Source organism: Manihot esculenta, chromosome 1, assembly GCF_001659605.2.
Source record: "Manihot esculenta cultivar AM560-2 chromosome 1, M.esculenta_v8, whole genome shotgun sequence".
In the NCBI taxonomy this organism is placed as follows: Eukaryota; Viridiplantae; Streptophyta; class Magnoliopsida; order Malpighiales; family Euphorbiaceae; genus Manihot; species Manihot esculenta.
In genome coordinates, this window is record NC_035161.2 from 7,856,096 (window position 1) to 7,875,178 (window position 19,083).

The window sequence follows — 19,083 nt, forward strand, 5'->3', positions numbered from 1 at the left end:
TCCACATCCTAAACTAACTTATTGAAATAAATAAGAGTACTAAAAAGTCAATGATCAATTCTAAATAAACGAAAATTCATCCATGCTTCAACTAGAATCTTTTTTCCATTGAAATTCTTATCTTTTTAAATTATTGCTTTCTCTTGCTATTTAGTATTAATTCATCAAATCAAACCCCCCTCTTTTAATTATTTGTTATTTACTTGTCCAAGTCATTATTAGGAAAATCCATAGTGTCAAATCCCTGTGGTTCGACCCTATTGCCACTACTACAAGTTAATTGTTGATTGTTTAATAGGTTTATCTTTGATGGCTTCGACAACTGCTATCACTGTGGGACCGAAAAAGGAAAACTGCTGATATTCTTTAGCAGAACTAAGGTCATTTTGGGTGTTGTTGGTGTGGTTTTCATTGTATTTACTATGTGGATCTCAGTGGCTGTTTATAGAAATGGAAACTCCGGTGATGAAAAGATCTCCTTCGTTTCCCAACAGACTGCGCCAATTGATGTTTTGAGATCCAGAAAATAGGGTTTACAAGTGTGAGTGTAAGCTTAGTCTAGGAAGATCACGTCTCTCCCCCTTTATCCTTTTTTCCTTGTCCTCTAGTGACGCATAACCGTTACCTTGCTACAGTGCCACATGTCCTTGTCACTCAGGCCCGTACGTACGGATGTACCAGCGTACCCATCTCTGTCAGGCGGCCATTTAATTCCCCTCCGGCACTCATGCTGATAGGGCTGCGAGGTAACTGGGCCTGCTCTGTTACCTCCCATCACGTTACTGGGCTAAAATCTTTCTCTGATGGATCCAAGTCTAGAGTCAATTTGGTCTGCTTTAGTCACGGGCTTGTTGGTGCGATGATGGGCGGCCTGCACAGTAGGATCAACTGAACTTTGGATCTATTTTCTCCTCGGGGTCCAGTCTCAGCTCAGACGCAAGAAACCCAAAGGTCATCACGGTGATTTATAATTATGTTAATAAAATATTTAAGAATTAAAAAATATAGCTTATTTTATAATTACCATTTTAAAGACTTTCAAGAATAAATGTATTTTATTTTTGGACTTGTTAAAAACATTTTGGAAATTCGATAATCATTTGGCTAATCTTATAATTAAATTATTTAAATTTTTTCTTTGCTTATATTTATTAAGTTTAGTTTTAACCAATAAATAATATAAAATTGAATCAGATAAAGTAATAAATGATGTGATCCAATAGATCCACGAGTCGATGTGATCTATCAACCACATTGGTTCAAACCGATCAACCTCATAAAATATTTTTAATTAATTTTATAAATTTAATTATTTTTAACATATAGCAAGTAATATTTCATAAATACTAAAATTGTTTTACTAATTAAATATAGCTTTATTACACAATCAACTACATTTCATGTCTTAGAAAAAGCTTAAGGATATCAAATCCTGGAAACAATCACACAAAAACACATCCCCTTTAAAGAAAATCTTCCAGCCTTCCAAACATCAAACCTTGAATGGAGGAGGGGCTTTATTTAAATTTAGCTCAACATCTGCTGCAGTCTCAAACGACCTTGAATCCTACATTAAACACTATCATAAAAAAATTAACACAGAAAGCATTATGACCATGTAATTGAAATTTCTGTCAATTTGCATATCTAACAACAGTAATAAAGCATCCATGAATTGTGAGTGATTAAATAGAAAGAACTAACCTTCTCATGCATTTCCTTCTAATTTGTTTCTGAGAAACTTTCTCTTCACTTGATTTGCCTTAATTGCAATTGTTACCCAAAGCTTGTTGTAGACTCTGTCAACTAACCCAAACCAAGCACACCTCCATGAGTCGTTGAAGTACAAGATGCTACAAACTCCAACAAATCCAGCCGCAAATCCCATTCCCATACCACTGTAGAACCAAACCATTTCAGAGTCATCTTTCCTCGTAGTGCCACCTTTTTCATGACCTTTAGGCAATTCATCTGCATCATCTGAACAGTTATTCAATGGAGGTCCACAAAGTCCATCGTTGCCGATGTAGATGGATTTGTCATCCAAAGTCTGAAGTTGGTTTCCCTTTGGAATTCGTCCAGATAAGTGATTGAATGACAAATTCAAGTGACTTAAAAAGTTCAAATCAGAAATGCTGAATGGAATAGAGCCAGAAAGTTCATTTTCAGACAAGTCAAGTGATTCTAGTGAGCTTAACTTGCCAATGTTCCAAGGGATATGTCCATACAATTTGTTTGTAGATAGATTCAGGATTTGTAGACCTGAAAGATTCATCAACTCCTGGGGAATTTCTCCAACAAAGTTATTTCCTGAAAGGTCAATGGAATACAGAAATTGAAGTGTTCTAGTATATTCAAGCTCTATTCCTTTTACATAAACCTGCACATTCTCACCATAGCCAGCTGTTACATAAAGAAGGGGTACACCTTTAGGGTAATAGTCCCAATGCCCTTTCTGCTCATGCATAGCAATTGCAGTAAAATTGCCAAAACAATTAGGTATGGTTCCAGTCATCATGTTATTTGCCAAGTTCAATATGCGAAGAGAAGCAAGGTAGCAAAGCTGCAGAGGAATCTCACCTTCAAATTTATTAGAGTGAATACTCAGTACTTTAAGAGAAGATAGGCTCTCACCTATCCATGAAGGAATAAAACCATCAAAAGAATTCATGCTAAGATCAAGAGTCTCCAAGGATTCTAGATACCTTAATGACATTGGGATCTTTCCTTGCAGAGTATTGTTTTGCAAATGCAGGGAAACAAGCGACTCTTGAGAACCCAAGGACATTGGAACCTCACCACTCAGCATATTACTTGAAAAATCAATCACAGTTAAACTTGGCAAATTTCCCCAACATGAAGGTATTCTTCCTGATAGATGATTATTCGAAAGATCAAGAATTTGTAAAGATTCAATCCTGCATAAAGTAGCTGGAACTGTACCATTCAAGTAGTTGTTGGAGAGGGATAAGAGTCGCAGACTTGGCATCGTATCACTGATATTCTGGGGAATCTGGCCGTGGAGCAAGTTGTTGGAGATATCCAATATGGTTGCATCAAAATGAGAACAGGTTAAAAAACCATCAAACTGGTTAGATTTCAACAATATGAACCTTAAATAACTAGCATAAGTTGTGTTCAGTTTTCTGAAAGTTGGTAAGGTCCCAAACAACTGATTATAAGATAAATCCAATCGTACAATATTGGAAGAAATATTTTCAAACCAGTCAGGGATGTTATCTGAGATGCTTGCATTAGACATTTCTAGAAATCTAATGCTCTTTTGTGTTTTGAGCCACTGTGGAAACGAAGGCCCTACTTCACAAGATGATAAACCAATCGAGTGAAGTTGAAAAGGAGGTATCCATTCGGGATCTATATCAAAAACTAAAGAATTCCCATCCATACTCAAACCCATCAAGCTTCTCAGGTTTAACAAGTGAAGTTCAGAAACTTTCCCATGCAATGAATTCTGACTCAAACCTAGTGTTTCAAGGTTGTAAAGCTGTCCAATGGATACAGGAATTGAACCCCAGAAAGAGTTTTTAGAAAGAAAAAGACCTTTCAGGCGTTTAAATTGGCCCAAATTATCTGGAATACTACCAGAAAAGGAATTGTTTAAAAGAATCAGATTCTCTAAACTGTTTTTGATGCAACCGGATGAGTTGCCAAAAGTTCCGGAAATCTCACCGCCGAACTTGTTGTAACCCAAGTGTAGCTCAATCAAATTGCAAAGCCTGTTCAACGTGTTGGGTATGTTGCCTTCTAAAGAATTAAAATCCGCATCAAGGGAAGCAAGAGAATTAAGATTACTGATATCAGTGGAAAGAGACCCTCGGAAAGCATTATCTTGTAGAACAAGATTTTGAAGTTTGGTAATATTATATAACCAGCTAGGGATTGTGGAATGGAAGTTGTTCAATCCAAGGTCGAGAACCTCAAGAGATGTAAAATTGACATGTGAAACATCACCAATGATGGAAAGCTCACAATTCCTCAATTGTAATTCTAATAAAGAAGGAAGCATGTTTATTGACTGCAACCAATTTTCACACTTGTCCAGGAGCACATAGGTCAAGTTCAAGTATTTCAAAGAAGATGGAAAATGGAGGCTGTGGATTGCCAATGAAGGATTCAAACTGAGATCAAGATAGTGCAAGTTTGAAAGATTTCCAAGATGAAGGGAAATGTTTCCCCTGATGGACGTCCAAGAAAGAACGAGGTTAACTACATGACCGGTTATGTCATCGCAAGTGACTCCGTCCCATCTGCAGCAGTCATCTCCCACCCATGAAGGCAACGAGTTTGAATTGTCGACGAGGCTTGACTTGAACTTCACAAGAGCTTCTCTTTCAGTCTTGATACAGCTTCCATTGAAATTATCTCCATTGCAGAAGGAGGAAACGCTTTGAAGTAGAATGAGCAAGGCAAGAATCTCAACAACATTGGCAGTTGATGTTCCCATAACTTCTCAATTAAAAAACAAACACTCTAGCAGATTTTAGAAATTAAATCTATAATATTTATATGCTTATTTTGTAACTAATTTACAAATTTTAATATATTTTTTCATAAAATGATCTTTTTATAAGGGTAATTACCATTTTTTATAATATAAAATATATAATCTATTGAAGAAATTTAAAATGTTTTATTATTGCATTCAAATATGAAAGTCTCCTCCCCCATCACAAGACTTGGGAGTGTAGCATGGGTTAAATTAATTTCTTGCCCACCACAGATTATTGACTTTGAAAGACTCATCTCTTTAGACTTGGAATTTTGAGTCATCCAGTGCCTTTGGTACCAAATTTCCAATTGAAGCACAGATTATTAATTCAATTGCTGTCAATTTTGTTGAGACGATATTATCAGAATTTAACTTTTTTTTTTTCATTTGTGATTTTTTAAAAATTTTTAATTAATTTATAAATTTTTTAAACTCAAAAAATCAAATAAAACAATGACTAAAACATTATTTCCAATTAATAAACAATATATAAGAATGCTCAGAAATTAAAACAGATAAAATATCATTAAAAAGAATAAATCACTTGGTGTAAATAGCGTAATATATAACTACTCCAGATAGCACATGAACAACCACATTAACTTATTATCGAATCCAAAGTAAAATCCAATGAATGCGTCTTTAAAACAAACTGAAATTTTATTTTAAAATCAACTTTTTGCACGTTAAGTTGTTTAAATTAGAAAAGAGTCTCTCTTAAAGCAATAGCTTCTAGTGAATGAGGAGCGAATAAATCCTAAAAAGTTTCTAAAACTCTAATGCAAAAGTTTGTCTGATCATTTTGGACAACAACAATATAAAATCTACACTATTCTTGAGCATGTAGGTTGCATCTAATTACATTATGCTTTACTAATTGCAGGAGAACTCCAACCATGAATACGTAATACAATCACATAAAATTAAAATATCACTATTATCTATAAGGTTATCGACAAAATATTAATGTTATATATTTATCCGCTTATCGACAAAATAAGTTTAGAATGTATGAATTTCACTATTATCTATAAGGTAAGCTGGATTCTCTATTAAATTTTTTCACCTAGAATTAAGAAAAAAAGTAACAAATAAATATTGTAGGATTTAGATATAAAATGTGAATTTTAAATACTAAATGTATATATAATTTTTTAAGAAAAATTCATCAATATTTTGATAAAATTAGAACTCTCAAAATTATACAGATTAAAAAATATTTAATAAATTATTATGAATATTATTTAGATTAACTTATAAAAATTATTAATCTTAAAAATAGAATTTTATTAATTGATCTAATTAAATTTTTTTTTAATTTTTAAATTATTATTTAATAGTAAAAAAATAAATTAAATTGTAATAATTTAAATAAATGGGATTTATCTAAATATTAAAATTTTTGTAAAAAAATATTGAATTTTTTATTAAAGATTGAAAATTTTAGAAGTTTATAAGAAAGAGAAGATTTGGATTGAAAAGGGAATTTTTTTTTTTTTATTTTATAAATAGTGGAGCAAAGCTCTGTTCTTCTCGGGAGAATGAAAAAAAAAGGTTCTGATTTCGAAACTTTTGTCAGAACTAAAGCTTTTATTTATTTTATTTTATTTTTTTAAATGTATAATATTTTTTTTTAATGGACAAATATAATAATTTAGATAAAGGTAAATTAATAAAAGAAAGTTCAATTACAGATAAAGGAAACTAAGGCTAAAATTAGAGTATTATAAATTTAATAATTAGATTAATAAGATTTTATGTTGTATTTCTTTACACTTTTATTTTAGTTGAACCGTTTGATACGGTTAATGGTTGATTGTGGATAATTAGTAGTTCATATTGATAGCGAATGATTAATAATTAATTATTAACTACTGCTAAAATATCTAAAATATTTGATAAAAAAATCTATTTTTTATTATTTAAATGTAAATTGATGAATAAGGATATATATTATATAATTTATTTATAATTAAAATGTATATAAAAATTAATAATTTACTATATAATATATATATAATTTTAAAATATGATTATCAATAAAATAAATTTTATTTTTTATGCATGTATAAGTTATTTTTATAATATTTATATTTATTTTATAATTATAAATAATTTAATAATATGAATAAAAATTTATTTTAATATAAAAATTTGATAATTAATAAATATTAAAAAAATATAATCAAAATAAAATATAAAGTCTTATCACTTATTAGCAGCTAATGAAAAAAAAAACTCTAAATTTAAAATTAATGAAAAAAGCAGTTGATAAATTACTTATTAATTATTAATAGTCTTTTTTTAAGTTATTAAATGCAAAAATAAACTGTTTGAAAACTGATCAAATAAAATATTATACGTTTAGTTTGGTGGTGAGAGTATCTGATTAAATTTAAAAGATCTCAAATTCTACTTTTCAATCTCCGATTTTCATTTCAAAAAAAAAGTAATCAAATAAAAAGAATTAAGTATCCTCCTTTTTTTTTTAAAAAAAATTATTAAATAAAATAGTTCCCTACATTTGCCAGTCTTTCTCCAAATTAATAAGACAGATTATTGATTATAAATTATGAATTTATTATATTTTTTAATTATTTTTAAAATTAATAAAACATATAATTTATTGAAGAAATTTAAAATATTTTATTGTTGCATTCAAATATGCAAGTTTCTCCTTCATATGGCTCCGTGGACTCTATCACAAGACTTGGGAGTGTAGCATGGGTTAAATTAATTTCTTGGCCACCATAGATTATTGATTTTGAAATATTTATGTAATCCCTTTGGAATCGAATTTCAAATTAAGGCATAAGTTTTTATTTTAAAGGTATTTATAATAAATTTAATAAAATTTAAATATTTTTTTAAATGAAAATTTAGAGATTGGAAAGTAAAATTCGAGACTTCTCAGATTCACTCAAATGCACTTCTCACCATATTAAACATATAAATATAATAAAATTTAAACATTATTTAGTTAATTCATGAGATTTTACTTTATTATTTAAATAATCATTATATTAAAATTTACTGGTATATTAATTCTATAAAAATAGATTTAAAGCAGCAAATTGAAATTATTTTTATAAGTAAAATAAATATAAAAAATTTCTTTTATTTTTAGAGAAAATATTTGTTAAAATTTTTTGACACGTTCGCACTCAAAAATTTAGTTTAAAAAAAAAAATTTCTTCATGAAATGAAAAGTTATGTAATTTTAAGGAAAAGACTTTCTGTTTGAGGAAGGTTTTTTTTTTTTTTTTTCTATATTTTGAAAATGGTATTAATAATTTATATATATATATATTTTAAAATTAATATTAAATAATAAAAAAATAAAATTTTTGTTAGAAAATATTTTGTATGAAAAATAAGCCTAAATTTAAAAATTTATTCTCCAAATAATCAATATCATATATATATATATATAGCACATTAGTAGATATTATTATTGTAACGACCCGGAAACCGAACCGCTACCGGTGCTAAGATTCAGATCAACTTAAGGTCATCGGGACCCATAGCAAACCTACTATACCTCCTGTATATGTAATAAAATCTCATATATGATTATACATTTTCATAAAAACTTAAACTTTCCATATACCAAGCTTGGCATGTACATGCATTATAACTGTATACATAAAAACCCCATACTAGAGCCCTCATCAAATGCTCTAGTAGGGTAAACATCCCATATATCAAATTTGGTTCAACATATCTCATCATTAAAAACATTTACATAAAGATCATGTACAACAGGGATTACAACTATCAATAGGGCCAAACACAATACTAATCCTCAAATCATTACATTATACCATATTACATGTCCACTACTAACTATTACATTAAACTATACCATCAACCTGATGACTCTTCCACAACTACCTGTGCTCCTGCAAACCTGGGGGTTAGGGAAAAGGGGTGAGCTACTAAAGCCCAGTGAGCAGAACCATAAAACAGTTAAATAAACGTATGCTTTCATGAAATGCATCACAACACAGACAATACACATCAAGGATGGACTTGTCACCAGAAACCCTCTACATATCCAATAAATGCCTAGCCCTCGACGGAGCTCCTCAGGACTTCCTCTTAAATATAACAATAACATATCCAATTGTGCCAGGGGCGTAGAATGGGCCTCACCTGGACTTCCATATCGTATCATGCCATATCACATTGAGGGCTAGTGGGTCATCCAATATCCATCCACAACATCATCAAATAATGCAACGCATCATATTCATGAATTCTAATGCAAACAACCTATCATATAACATGACATTCGTGATGCATGATTATGCTAAAGATTTTAGTTACTTTAAAACATAAGGTTCAGTTCTACTCACCTCTGGCTGATGCTAAACGGTCTCTGAAGCAGCTGACTCACTGCTGGCCTCTTTGGTTTCTCAGGTCCGATCCTACACAGGTGGACCCAAATGAGGAACCCAACATACTCTATAAAGACTCTAAACATCTCCCTAAAAACCCCCCCAAAACATCACAAACATGCATGAAAAAACAGACAAAGGAAGGCTGGGCATGGGACTTTCGGCGGCAGGTTCGGCGGCAGGTTCGGCGGCTGAAGGTCCCTACAGACCCGAAAGTCACTAACCTTCGGGGGCAGGTTCGGCGGCCGAAACTCTCCTCCAGAGCCGAAAGTCCAACTTTCGGGGGCGAGTTTAAGCGGCCAAAGCTGCCTCCTCTGACAGTTTCGCGCGGCCGAACCTTGCTTTAGCGGCTGAATCTGGGTCCTTCTAAGTGATAGAACCCGATTCTGCCATCCTCCATCCAGCCACCCAAACTTCCAACACACATCCAACTATTCTAAAGCATGCATAAACACATTTTCAAGCATATAGGGGTATAAAACTAGCTTAAACCCCAACAAACATCAACATAGCACCACATCTATCATAAAACTAACATAACCCTAACATTTTAGATCTACACTAATCATGCATTGAACACCCTTAAAACCTCTTAAAACTTACTTAAAACATATAAAAAGGTATGGATCTACACTTATCTCTTGAAGATCTAGAGGAGATGCGATCCAAGCTTGGAGATTAGGAGGAAAGGTCTCCGGAGGTCTCCAAACTTCAAAACCTTGATCTTAGCTCAAAAATCTTCAAAAATTAGGAAAAACTCATCAAAACTTGAAGGATTTAAGGGAAAACATAAAATCTACCATGGAAGGGCGAAATCTCACCTATGCCCGAGAATGGAGAGAGAAAACTCACCCATTTTCGAACACGGGCCCTTTTATAGGTGGCTGGCCAGACCACCTTCGGGGGCCAAAGGTACCTCTGCAAGAGCACCATGTTCGGCAGCCGAACCTGGACTTTTCCTCCATGGTGTTTTCTTTCAAAACTCAATTTTCTTCTTTCATTAAAACCATAAAATACATAAAAACATTTTATAAAAACATATCTTACCCTTCTAGGAAGTTCCGACATTCGAGATTCCAGATTCCAACGGGGATTCCGCCGGAAAGTTGAAATTCCGACGACGGGGTCTAGTCAGGTATTACAATTATCGACCACTGGCAATCAAATTCAAGCATTTTCTAAAATCTAAATCATTTGGTATTTTGAAACTCAAAAGAATCACATGATATTTTATGAAATTTTCTTTCAAAATTTATGTTTCAATTTATTAATTTAGTTGATTAAGAAGATTTTTTCCAATAAAAAATTAAATAAATGGGAAAAATTAAAAAAAAAAGGATGGTAGTGGCTACTAGATAGGCGTTTGTTTTGACTAAAAGAGAGAAAGGGTCATTTTTTTTTTAAAAAAAATATTTTTATATAGATCAATATAACTTTATTATTTCTTACTTTTATTTATATAATTTTATTTTTATATAAATCATTAGAAATTATTCGTGCATTTTATATTGTGTGATTATTTATTTTTTAAAAAAATTAGATGGGCAAATAACTCAACTTGAAATATTTTGTGCAACTCACATAAAAGAGAGTCAAAATGTCTTTAATGATGAAAAATTAGGATGAGTTGATACAAGTTAATTTCTACTTATTTATTATTATCACATTATTTTTCTATTTGTTATGTTATATGATTAATAAAATATCTATTATATTTTCTTTTTGCACTCAGAGAGTTTGCTGAGAATTTGGATGTCAATTATAAAAGGTAGTCTACTTTTGATCCAAATAAATTGATTGAAATTTTTGAAAGCAGTAAAGGGAGGATTTATAGTTTTGGATCTTATAATATTGTAAAGTCGGAAACGTACTCCAACTACCTCTTTCTCATGCACATCAGTGTTCATCCTAGAAGATTTTCTTAAACTATATATTTTTTAGAGGAGGTTGAATAAATATTAGAATAAAATCAGATCAAAATGAAAAAAAATATGGAACAAATGCAAGAACAAATGCAAGTATAAATATAAAAGCAAGCAAAAATCAGATTAAATTATTGAAGAATAAAAAAATATCTTCACCATATAATACAACTACGGATTTTATTTCTTTATCAAATATTTCAGCAAATTGATGTATTAGTTTTAAACTTTAAGAAAATTGTTAAGTATTATATATTTATTCTAATGTATAAATATATATTCTAATGATATTTAATTTATATTAAATATATTTCTTAATTGTAAATTATTTGATTATACAAATTTAAATAAAAATAAAAAATTATTTTTTAATGATAATAAATATTATTTAAAATATAAATAATTTTACAATCGAATTTCAATGAATTAGTGATAGATTTATGATGACTTTTATTAAAATGGTCTTAATATTTTCGATAAAAATTTTTCTTCTCTAATTATTTTTTATAGATTAGAACGACTTCGGTTAGGGGATGATTTCAGAATTTCAATGGATTTAGCGACGAATAAAATTTGTCGCCAACAAAAATCTATCATTTAGCGATATTGCAAAAAACATATTATATTAAACTCATTGATAGCAAAAATTATTATTTCAATTGCTGTAAGCTTATTTATATATTATTTATTATGAATATAGTATTAATTCAAAATGGTCTATTGAGAATTATTATTCATTCAAATATATGTGTATATCAGAATGGTCTATTGAGAACTGACCCTTCTCATGCATTCTCTTCAAACTTGTTTCTTGGAAACTTTCTCTTCAGTTGATTTGCCTTAATTGCAACTGTTACCCAAAGCATTCATCATAAGATCAAGAGCCTCCACGTACACTAGATTCCTCAATGACATTGGGATCTTCCCTTGAAGATTATTTTTTTGCAGACACAGGGAAGCAATAAAGTGTTGAGAACCCAAGGACATTGGAACATAGCCACTCAGCATATTATATGAAAGATCAATCACCGTTAAATCTCTCAAATTTCCCAAACATGAAGGTATTTTTCTCGACAGACGATTTCTCGAAAGAATAAGAATTTTAAAAGATACAATCTTGCATAAAGAAGCTAGAATTGTACCATTCAAATAGTTGTTGGAGAGTGATAAAAATTGCAATCTTGGCATCATTTTGCTGATATTCCTGGGAAAATCTGGCCATGAAGCAAGTTGTTGGAGAGATCCAATATGCTTGCATTAGTATGAAAATTGGCTAAAGAATCAAACTTGTTAAATTTCAATGATAAAAACCTATCACCAAGTGTGTCTACTTTTCTTAAATTTGGCAAGCTTCCAAAGAGCTTATTATAAGATAGATCCTGTCCTTCAATAGTGGAAGAAATGTTTTCAAACCAATCAGGGATGCTATCTGAGATGCTTGCATTGGACATCACTAAATATACAATTCTCTTCTGTGTTTTGAGCCACTGTGGAAACCGAGGCCCTAGTTTGCAAGATGATAAGTCAATCCAGTAAAGTTGAAAAGGAGCTATCCATTTGGCATCAATATCAACAAGTAAAGAATTCCCACTCATAACCAGCTCAGACAAAGCTCCAAGTTTTGACAAGTGAAGTTCAGTAACTTCCCCATGCAATGAATTCTGACTGAAATTTAGTGTTTGTAGGTTGCAAAGATGTCCAATTGATACAGGAATTGAGCCGCAGAAAAAGTTGTGAGAAAGTTGAAGAACTTTTAGGCGTTTAAACTCTCCCAAGTTATTTGGAAGACTGCCAGAAAATGAATTATTGGAAAGATACAGATGCTCCAAACTGTTGTGGATGCAACTGGATGAGTTGCCAAATGGTCCAGATATCTCACCGCTGAACTTGTTGGTTTCCAAGTGTAGCTCACTCAAATTGCAAAGCTTGTTCAACGTTTTGGGTATATTACCTTCCAGAGAATTATAAGACAGATCAAGGAAAGAAAGAGAATTAAGATTACCAATCTGAGTTGAAAGAGAGCCTCGGAAAGCACTGTAACTCAGATCAAGATGCTGAAGGTTGGTAATATTAAATAACCAGCTGGGGATTGTGGAATTGAAGTTGTTCCCTCTAAGATTGAGAACCTCAAGAGATGTAAGATTGACATGGGAAACATGACCTGTGATGGAAAGCTCACAAAAAGATAAATATAATTCCAGTAGAGAAGGAAGCATGTTTATTGACTGCAACCAATTGGCACACTTGTTGAGGGGCACGCCGTCCAAGTCTAAGTATTTCAAAGAAGATGGAAAATAGAGGGTGTCGAATGCCAATCCATTGGAACCAAGCTCAAGATGCTGCAAGTTTGAAAGGTTGCCAAGATGAAGGGAAACCTTTCCCTCGAGTCCGCGCATAAAAAGGTCGAGCTCAACGACATGACCGGTTGTGTTGTCGCAAGAAACTCCTTCCCATCTGCAGCAGTTATCTCCCACCCATGAAGTCAATGTGTTTGAACTGTTGGCCAGGCTTGACTTGAACCTGAGAAGAGTTTCTCTTTCAATATTGATACAGCTTCCATGGAAATTAGTTCCATTGCAGCAGAATAAAAAGCTTTGAAGTAGAATAAGCAGAGCAAGAAGCTCAACAACAGGGATATTAGCTGATGATCCCATTACTTCTCAAATCAAACAAAAAATTACTGTTGATTGTATTCCTCAGTTTGGCAAAGTAGGGCCTTGCTGCACTGCAGAAAACAACACCTCCGAGTCGAACTCGAAGATAACCTTGTTGTTGGCTACCATGACGCCATAGATTTCATGAGACCTGGGAGTTGCGGCATGGAGTAAATTAATTTCTTGGCCTCTACTGATTATAGACTTTGAAATATTTGTCTATGTAGACTTTACTAAATAGTATAAAATATCTTTAATTTAATTGCTCTATTATAAGACAGATACTCGAGTATAAATTCCTAACTCAATCATATCATATAAATAAATTTATTATATTATCATTAAACTTATTTTTCAGTTAATCTATTTCATACTCAATCATAACTTAAAACTATAAACTTTATAATGATATATATTAACGAGCTACAATTTAAGAAAATTAATTAATATTTTACAATGATAATTTATAATTATTATAATATTAAAATATTCACTTTATAGCCACAAAGTTATAAATTTTTAGCTTTCCTATTTGATATATTGTCATAATTAATTTTAAATATTACATTTGATAAAACTATTATTTCAAAGATAGAGAACATACGAGCTATGAGAGTAAAACCCCAATTCAGACTTACAGATTCAAATGAGCACATAAAAAGGACTGAATTAGGAGTAAGTATCCGAGGAATTATTCAAAAGTACCGGAAGACACTAACAAAAAAAGGGGAAAAATGAAAGGTTAAGTCAAACTCTCGTTGTTTGATAAAGAAAACTAAGGTACGGTCTTTTTGGGAGTCGATTAAATCGGAGGGAGGAGAATCAGGAAGAACAATCCTCTTATTGCGATGGGGAGTCCGAATGCGAAAGAGAGGGGTATCCAGGTACTTCCGAGAAAAGAAGTTTGCGAGAGAAGAAGGAGTGATATTAGACTCTAAATTCATAACATCGGATACCCGGGGATTGTCCATTGTAGTATGAGAAACGTATCTTGAAGACGGTTTCAGCTGGGAGACGAGAATAATGGAGCGCGCAGAGAGCCGAAGGAAAGAAAGGGTTATGTGAAGATTTGGGAGTTTTGAATTTTAAAAACAGTAAAGAGAAGAAGAGACATTTTGATAGAAGTCGTTCTCGGGCCGCGCGGTCATAATGGGTTCTCGGGATTTACCCCATCATCAATTATGCAATAACTGCTGAGAGGTAAAGGGACAATTGATGACCGCTGGGCTTTAGCCACCCAAGGCCAGACCAGGTCCAAGAAAACAAAGTCAGCACAGAGCCCGCGAAACTCTCTAGACCGAATAGCCAAATTTCTCAGGTCTCGACCCAGAGACACTGGGCAAACCGGGTCACATGTGAGCCCGGATCCGTTAGGGAGAAATCTAGCCTGGTGATGTGACGTAATGAAGGTTAGCAGGCCCAGTCACTTCGCAGGCGCCAGGGGAAATTAAATAGTCGTCTGACGCCGAGAGGAGGGAGTCTGACGCTTCCATACATATGGATCTGCGTGGCAGAGACAGATGGCACTGTAGCAGAGAGGCCGTTATGTGTTACTAGCAGACAAATGGAAAGGAATAAAAAGAGAGGAACATACTCCTCTCAGGCAAAGCTCTTATACAAACACTGTAAATCCTATTTTTCTAGATCTCAGAACATCAAGGAGTATTTTAGATTTTTTTTATAATACTTAACGACTAAAATTAATGGAAAGACTAACTAGTAGACTTTTTAAAATATTAGAGATATTTTAATGAATTTTTCAAATTGTGAAGACAGCGAGCGACATTATAAAAATAATTTTTATTGAGTTTTAACTTTTTATTTTTAATAATTTAAATTTTATATATTTTAGTTTTTATTATCTTTCCTGAATTTGAATCTTAAATTTATTGAAATTTCTATTTGTTTATGGAGATTGAGTTTGAGATTTTCTTTCTTGAATTTTGACGAAATTAAACTTTAGAGACTAAAATGTTGATTTCGAAATATAGAAAGACAAATATGTTAATTATGTAATATTTTAGGGATAAAAACGTATCTTTTCCTTCAATTCTTTGAGAGAGTGACTTATAAATTTATAAGAATTAAATTTGAGAGACTAAAGTATTGGGTTTTAGAAATGATAGTTCGGTTATTTTTCCTATCACTAACGGTATTTTTGATGGAGAGAACTCTAATTTTGACGGAATTAAACTTTAGGGACGAAAGTGTTTGATTTAATTTCTAATAGTTTTATTTAAATCTGTTTAATTAGAATTAATGTTTAAACCAAAAAAATAACCTTCAAATAAAATTTGAAGTTATATGAAATGAATTGTCTTAATTTTTTTATAAATTATATACTCAATCTTTCAATTTTATATTAATTATAGTAATATGCTATCAAATCAAATTGTCACCATGGCCGTAAACTTTCCTAGCAATTTCTGTACTGTGAATGTCCATAGAAAAAAAATTCACTTATTGAATTGCCTTGTTGGAAATTCAGCTGGATGAATGAAAAGAGTAAATTAATCACCCTTTTAATTAATTTCAACTGTAAAAGAAAATAAAGAGGAAATAAGTACTACCCTTCCCTTTTAAAAAAAAAAAAAATTACTAAATAAAATAGTTCCCTTTCTCAAATTAGTAAGACAGATTATTGATTATGATTTATGAATTTGTTATATTTTTTAATTATGTTTAAAATTAATAAAAATATTTAATAAAAAAATTTAATTTTTATTATTTAAATGTAAATTGATGAACAAGGATATATATATATTATATAATTTATTTATAATTAAAATGTATATAAAAATTAATAATTTATTATATAATTTTAAAATATAATTATCAATAAAATAAATTTTATTTTTATGCATATATAAGTTATTTTTATAATATTTATATTTATTTTATAGTTATAAATAATTTAATAATATAAATTAAAATTTATTTTAATATAAAAATTTGATAACTAATAAATATTTTAAAAAAATAATATAATCAAAATAAAACATAAAATCTCATCACTTATTAGCAGCTAATGAGAAAAAAATTCTAAATTTATAATTAATTAAAAAGGCAGTTGATAAACTGCTTATCCATTATTAATAGTTTTTTTTAAGTTATTAAACGCAAAAATAAACTGTTTGGAAACTGATGGTTTAAATTAAAAAAATTAATAAATTAAATTAATTTAAAATTTAAGTTTGATTTTTTATTTATTTTGATTTAGGTTTTAATTTTAAAAATTTCAATTATTTTGATTTAATTTAATTTTAATAAAAAAAATTAAAAATATTAAATCAATTCGATTAGCGATAATAAAATATTATTTTTAATAATATAGAGATTAGATCATATTAATATTAAAATATTATAATTAAATTTTAAAATACTAAAAATAAAACTTAAAAAATAAAAATTTATTAAAAATTCAAATCAATCAAACCAAATTGAATCAGTTCGATTTAATTCAGTTTCTAATCAAAATCGATTTAGTTTGATTTTTATACATATTAAAATTTCAGTTTTCAATTTATTCAGTTAACCGAACCGACTGAATACTCATCCCTAATTATCAGTACGGATGAAAAGAGTCTTTTAAGTTCTAACATTAAAAGAAAATAAAGACGAAATAAGTACCACCCTTCTCTTTTTTTAAAAAAAGAAAAATTACTAAATAAAATAGTTCCCTCCATTTGCCATCTTTCTCCCAATTAATAAGAAATATTATTGATTATGAATTATGAATTTGTTATATTTTTAATTATTTTTAAAATTAATAAAAATATATAATTTATTGAAGAAATTTAAAATGTTTTATTATTGCATTCAAATATGAAAGTCTCCTCCTCCATCACAAGACTTGGGAGTGTAGCATGGGTTAAATTAATTTCTTGCCCACCACAGATTATTGACTTTGAAAGACTCATCTCCTTAGACTTGGAATTTTGAGTCATCCAGTGCCTTTGGTACCAAATTTCCAATTGAAGCATAGATTATTAATTCAATTGCTGTCAATTTTTTTGAGACGATATCATCAGTATTTAACTTTTTTTTTTCTTTCATTTGTGATTTTTTTTAGATTTTTAATTAATTTATAAATTTTTTAAATTCAAAAAATCAAATAAAACAATAACCGAAAATATTATTTTCGACTAATAAACAACATATAAATACGCTCAGAAGTTAAAAGAGATGAACATCACTAAAAAGATCAAATCACTTGGTGTAACTAGCATAATATATAACTACTCTAGATAGCATAGGAGCAACCACATTAACTTGTTATCGAATCTAAAGTAAAGTCCAATGAATACCTCATAAAAAAGAAAAAAAAAGTTTTATTTTAAAATCAACTTTTTGCTCGTTAAGTTGTTTAAATCAGGAAAGGGTCTCTTTTAAAGTAATGGCCTCTGGTGAATGAAGAGCGAGTAAATTTTAAAAGATTTCTAAAACTCCAATGCAAAAGTTTGTATGATCATTTTGGACAACAACAGTATAAAATGTACACTATTTTTGAGTATGTGGGGTTGCATCTAATTACATTATACTCTACTAATTGCAGGAGAACTCCAACCTTGAATATGTAACTCAATCACATAAAATTAAAACATATAAACAAGAATAATTGAGATCTCTTTTAAAAATTAAATAAAAATTATAGCTTTAGTCAAATTAGTTAAAGTTTCTTCTCTAGTTTTCAAGGTATAAAATTTTAATTACTTAATTAAATTGATCTACTGTGGATTAATAAATAAACTTGAGTATATAAGATTGAAATTCAATGAATACCTTTAGATGATCTGAGATTTATAAAGAAGTAGGGTTTCTGTGTGTATGAGTAAGCTTAATTTGAATGGATCATGCTCCCCTTTTTTATTCCTTTTTTTTTTTTCTTGTCCTCTAGTGACGCATAACCACCATCCTACTATAGTGCCACCTGTCGCTGCCACACAGAGCCGTACGTACAGGCGACCATTTAATTCCCCTCCGGCGCTCGTGCTGATAGGGTCGTGGCATAGCTGAGCCTGCTCTCCTACTCCCCGTCACGTCAGATGAACTGGGTTCCTCTCTAATGAGACCGGGCCCTCGGTCAGTCCGGCTTACTTCAATCGAGGGCTGGGTGGTGTGCTGATGGATTAGCTTATATAGTGGACTCTATTGGGTTTTGGGCCTGACTCTTCTACCAGGGCTTGACATCAGTCTGGGTGCCAGCGGCCCAACAGTCATTAAGTGCTCCTTTATCTCCTCGTTAGTTATTCCATGATTAATAAGAGGTTAAATACCTAGGTCTCAATTATGATCGCGCGGCCCTAGGGAGACTCCCATCAAAACGTCTCTTTCTTGCCTTTACCCATTTTAAATTTGTGCCTTCAGTTTCTCTCTGGACTCTTCTTCTTGCTCTGCTTCCTTGAATCTGTCTTTCCCTCTCTCTGCAAAATTTTCCCGAGGTACGTCTCCATTTTCCTGATAACCACCGTTAGAATCCCTGATATTGTAGGTATGAGGTCCACGGTCACCCCTTATACTCTTTCCATTTTTTTCTCCGCCGACTGCATAGACACCTCCATCTACAGGATTAGGGCTCCACTTTGCAATGAGAGGAT

At 31.0% G+C, this 19,083-nt stretch overlaps 2 protein-coding genes across 3 annotated transcripts; both read right to left on the bottom strand.

The window, feature by feature from the left end:
• Positions 1-1,344: 1,344 nt before the first annotated feature.
• On the bottom strand, positions 1,345-4,516 carry LOC110622533 (receptor-like protein EIX2). 2 transcript variants are annotated; one of them, XM_021767067.2, is made up of 2 exons: positions 1,705-4,516; positions 1,345-1,567 (listed from the first exon to the last, which is right to left on the bottom strand). In XM_021767067.2, the coding sequence occupies exon 1, from the start codon at positions 4,463-4,465 to the stop codon at positions 1,709-1,711; it is 2,757 nt and encodes a 918-aa protein (XP_021622759.2). In that variant the 5' UTR covers positions 4,466-4,516; the 3' UTR covers positions 1,345-1,567; positions 1,705-1,708. The 2 variants fall into 2 exon arrangements, with proteins under 2 accessions (XP_021622759.2, XP_021622760.2); XM_021767068.2 differs by having other exon boundaries at positions 1,345-1,579.
• Positions 4,517-12,019: 7,503 nt separating this feature from the next.
• Positions 12,020-13,486, bottom strand: LOC110608374 (receptor-like protein EIX2). Its single transcript, XM_021747594.2, has one exon. The coding sequence runs from the start codon at positions 13,484-13,486 to the stop codon at positions 12,020-12,022; it is 1,467 nt and encodes a 488-aa protein (XP_021603286.2).
• Positions 13,487-19,083: the final 5,597 nt, after the last annotated feature.

Bases quoted from the DNA above. Each gene is read 5' to 3' on its own strand.
- LOC110608374 (XM_021747594.2), bottom strand. From the start codon at position 13,486: ATGGGATCATCAGCTAATATCCCTGTTGTTGAGCTTCTTGCTCTGCTT.
- LOC110622533 (XM_021767067.2), bottom strand. From the start codon at position 4,465: ATGGGAACATCAACTGCCAATGTTGTTGAGATTCTTGCCTTGCTCATT.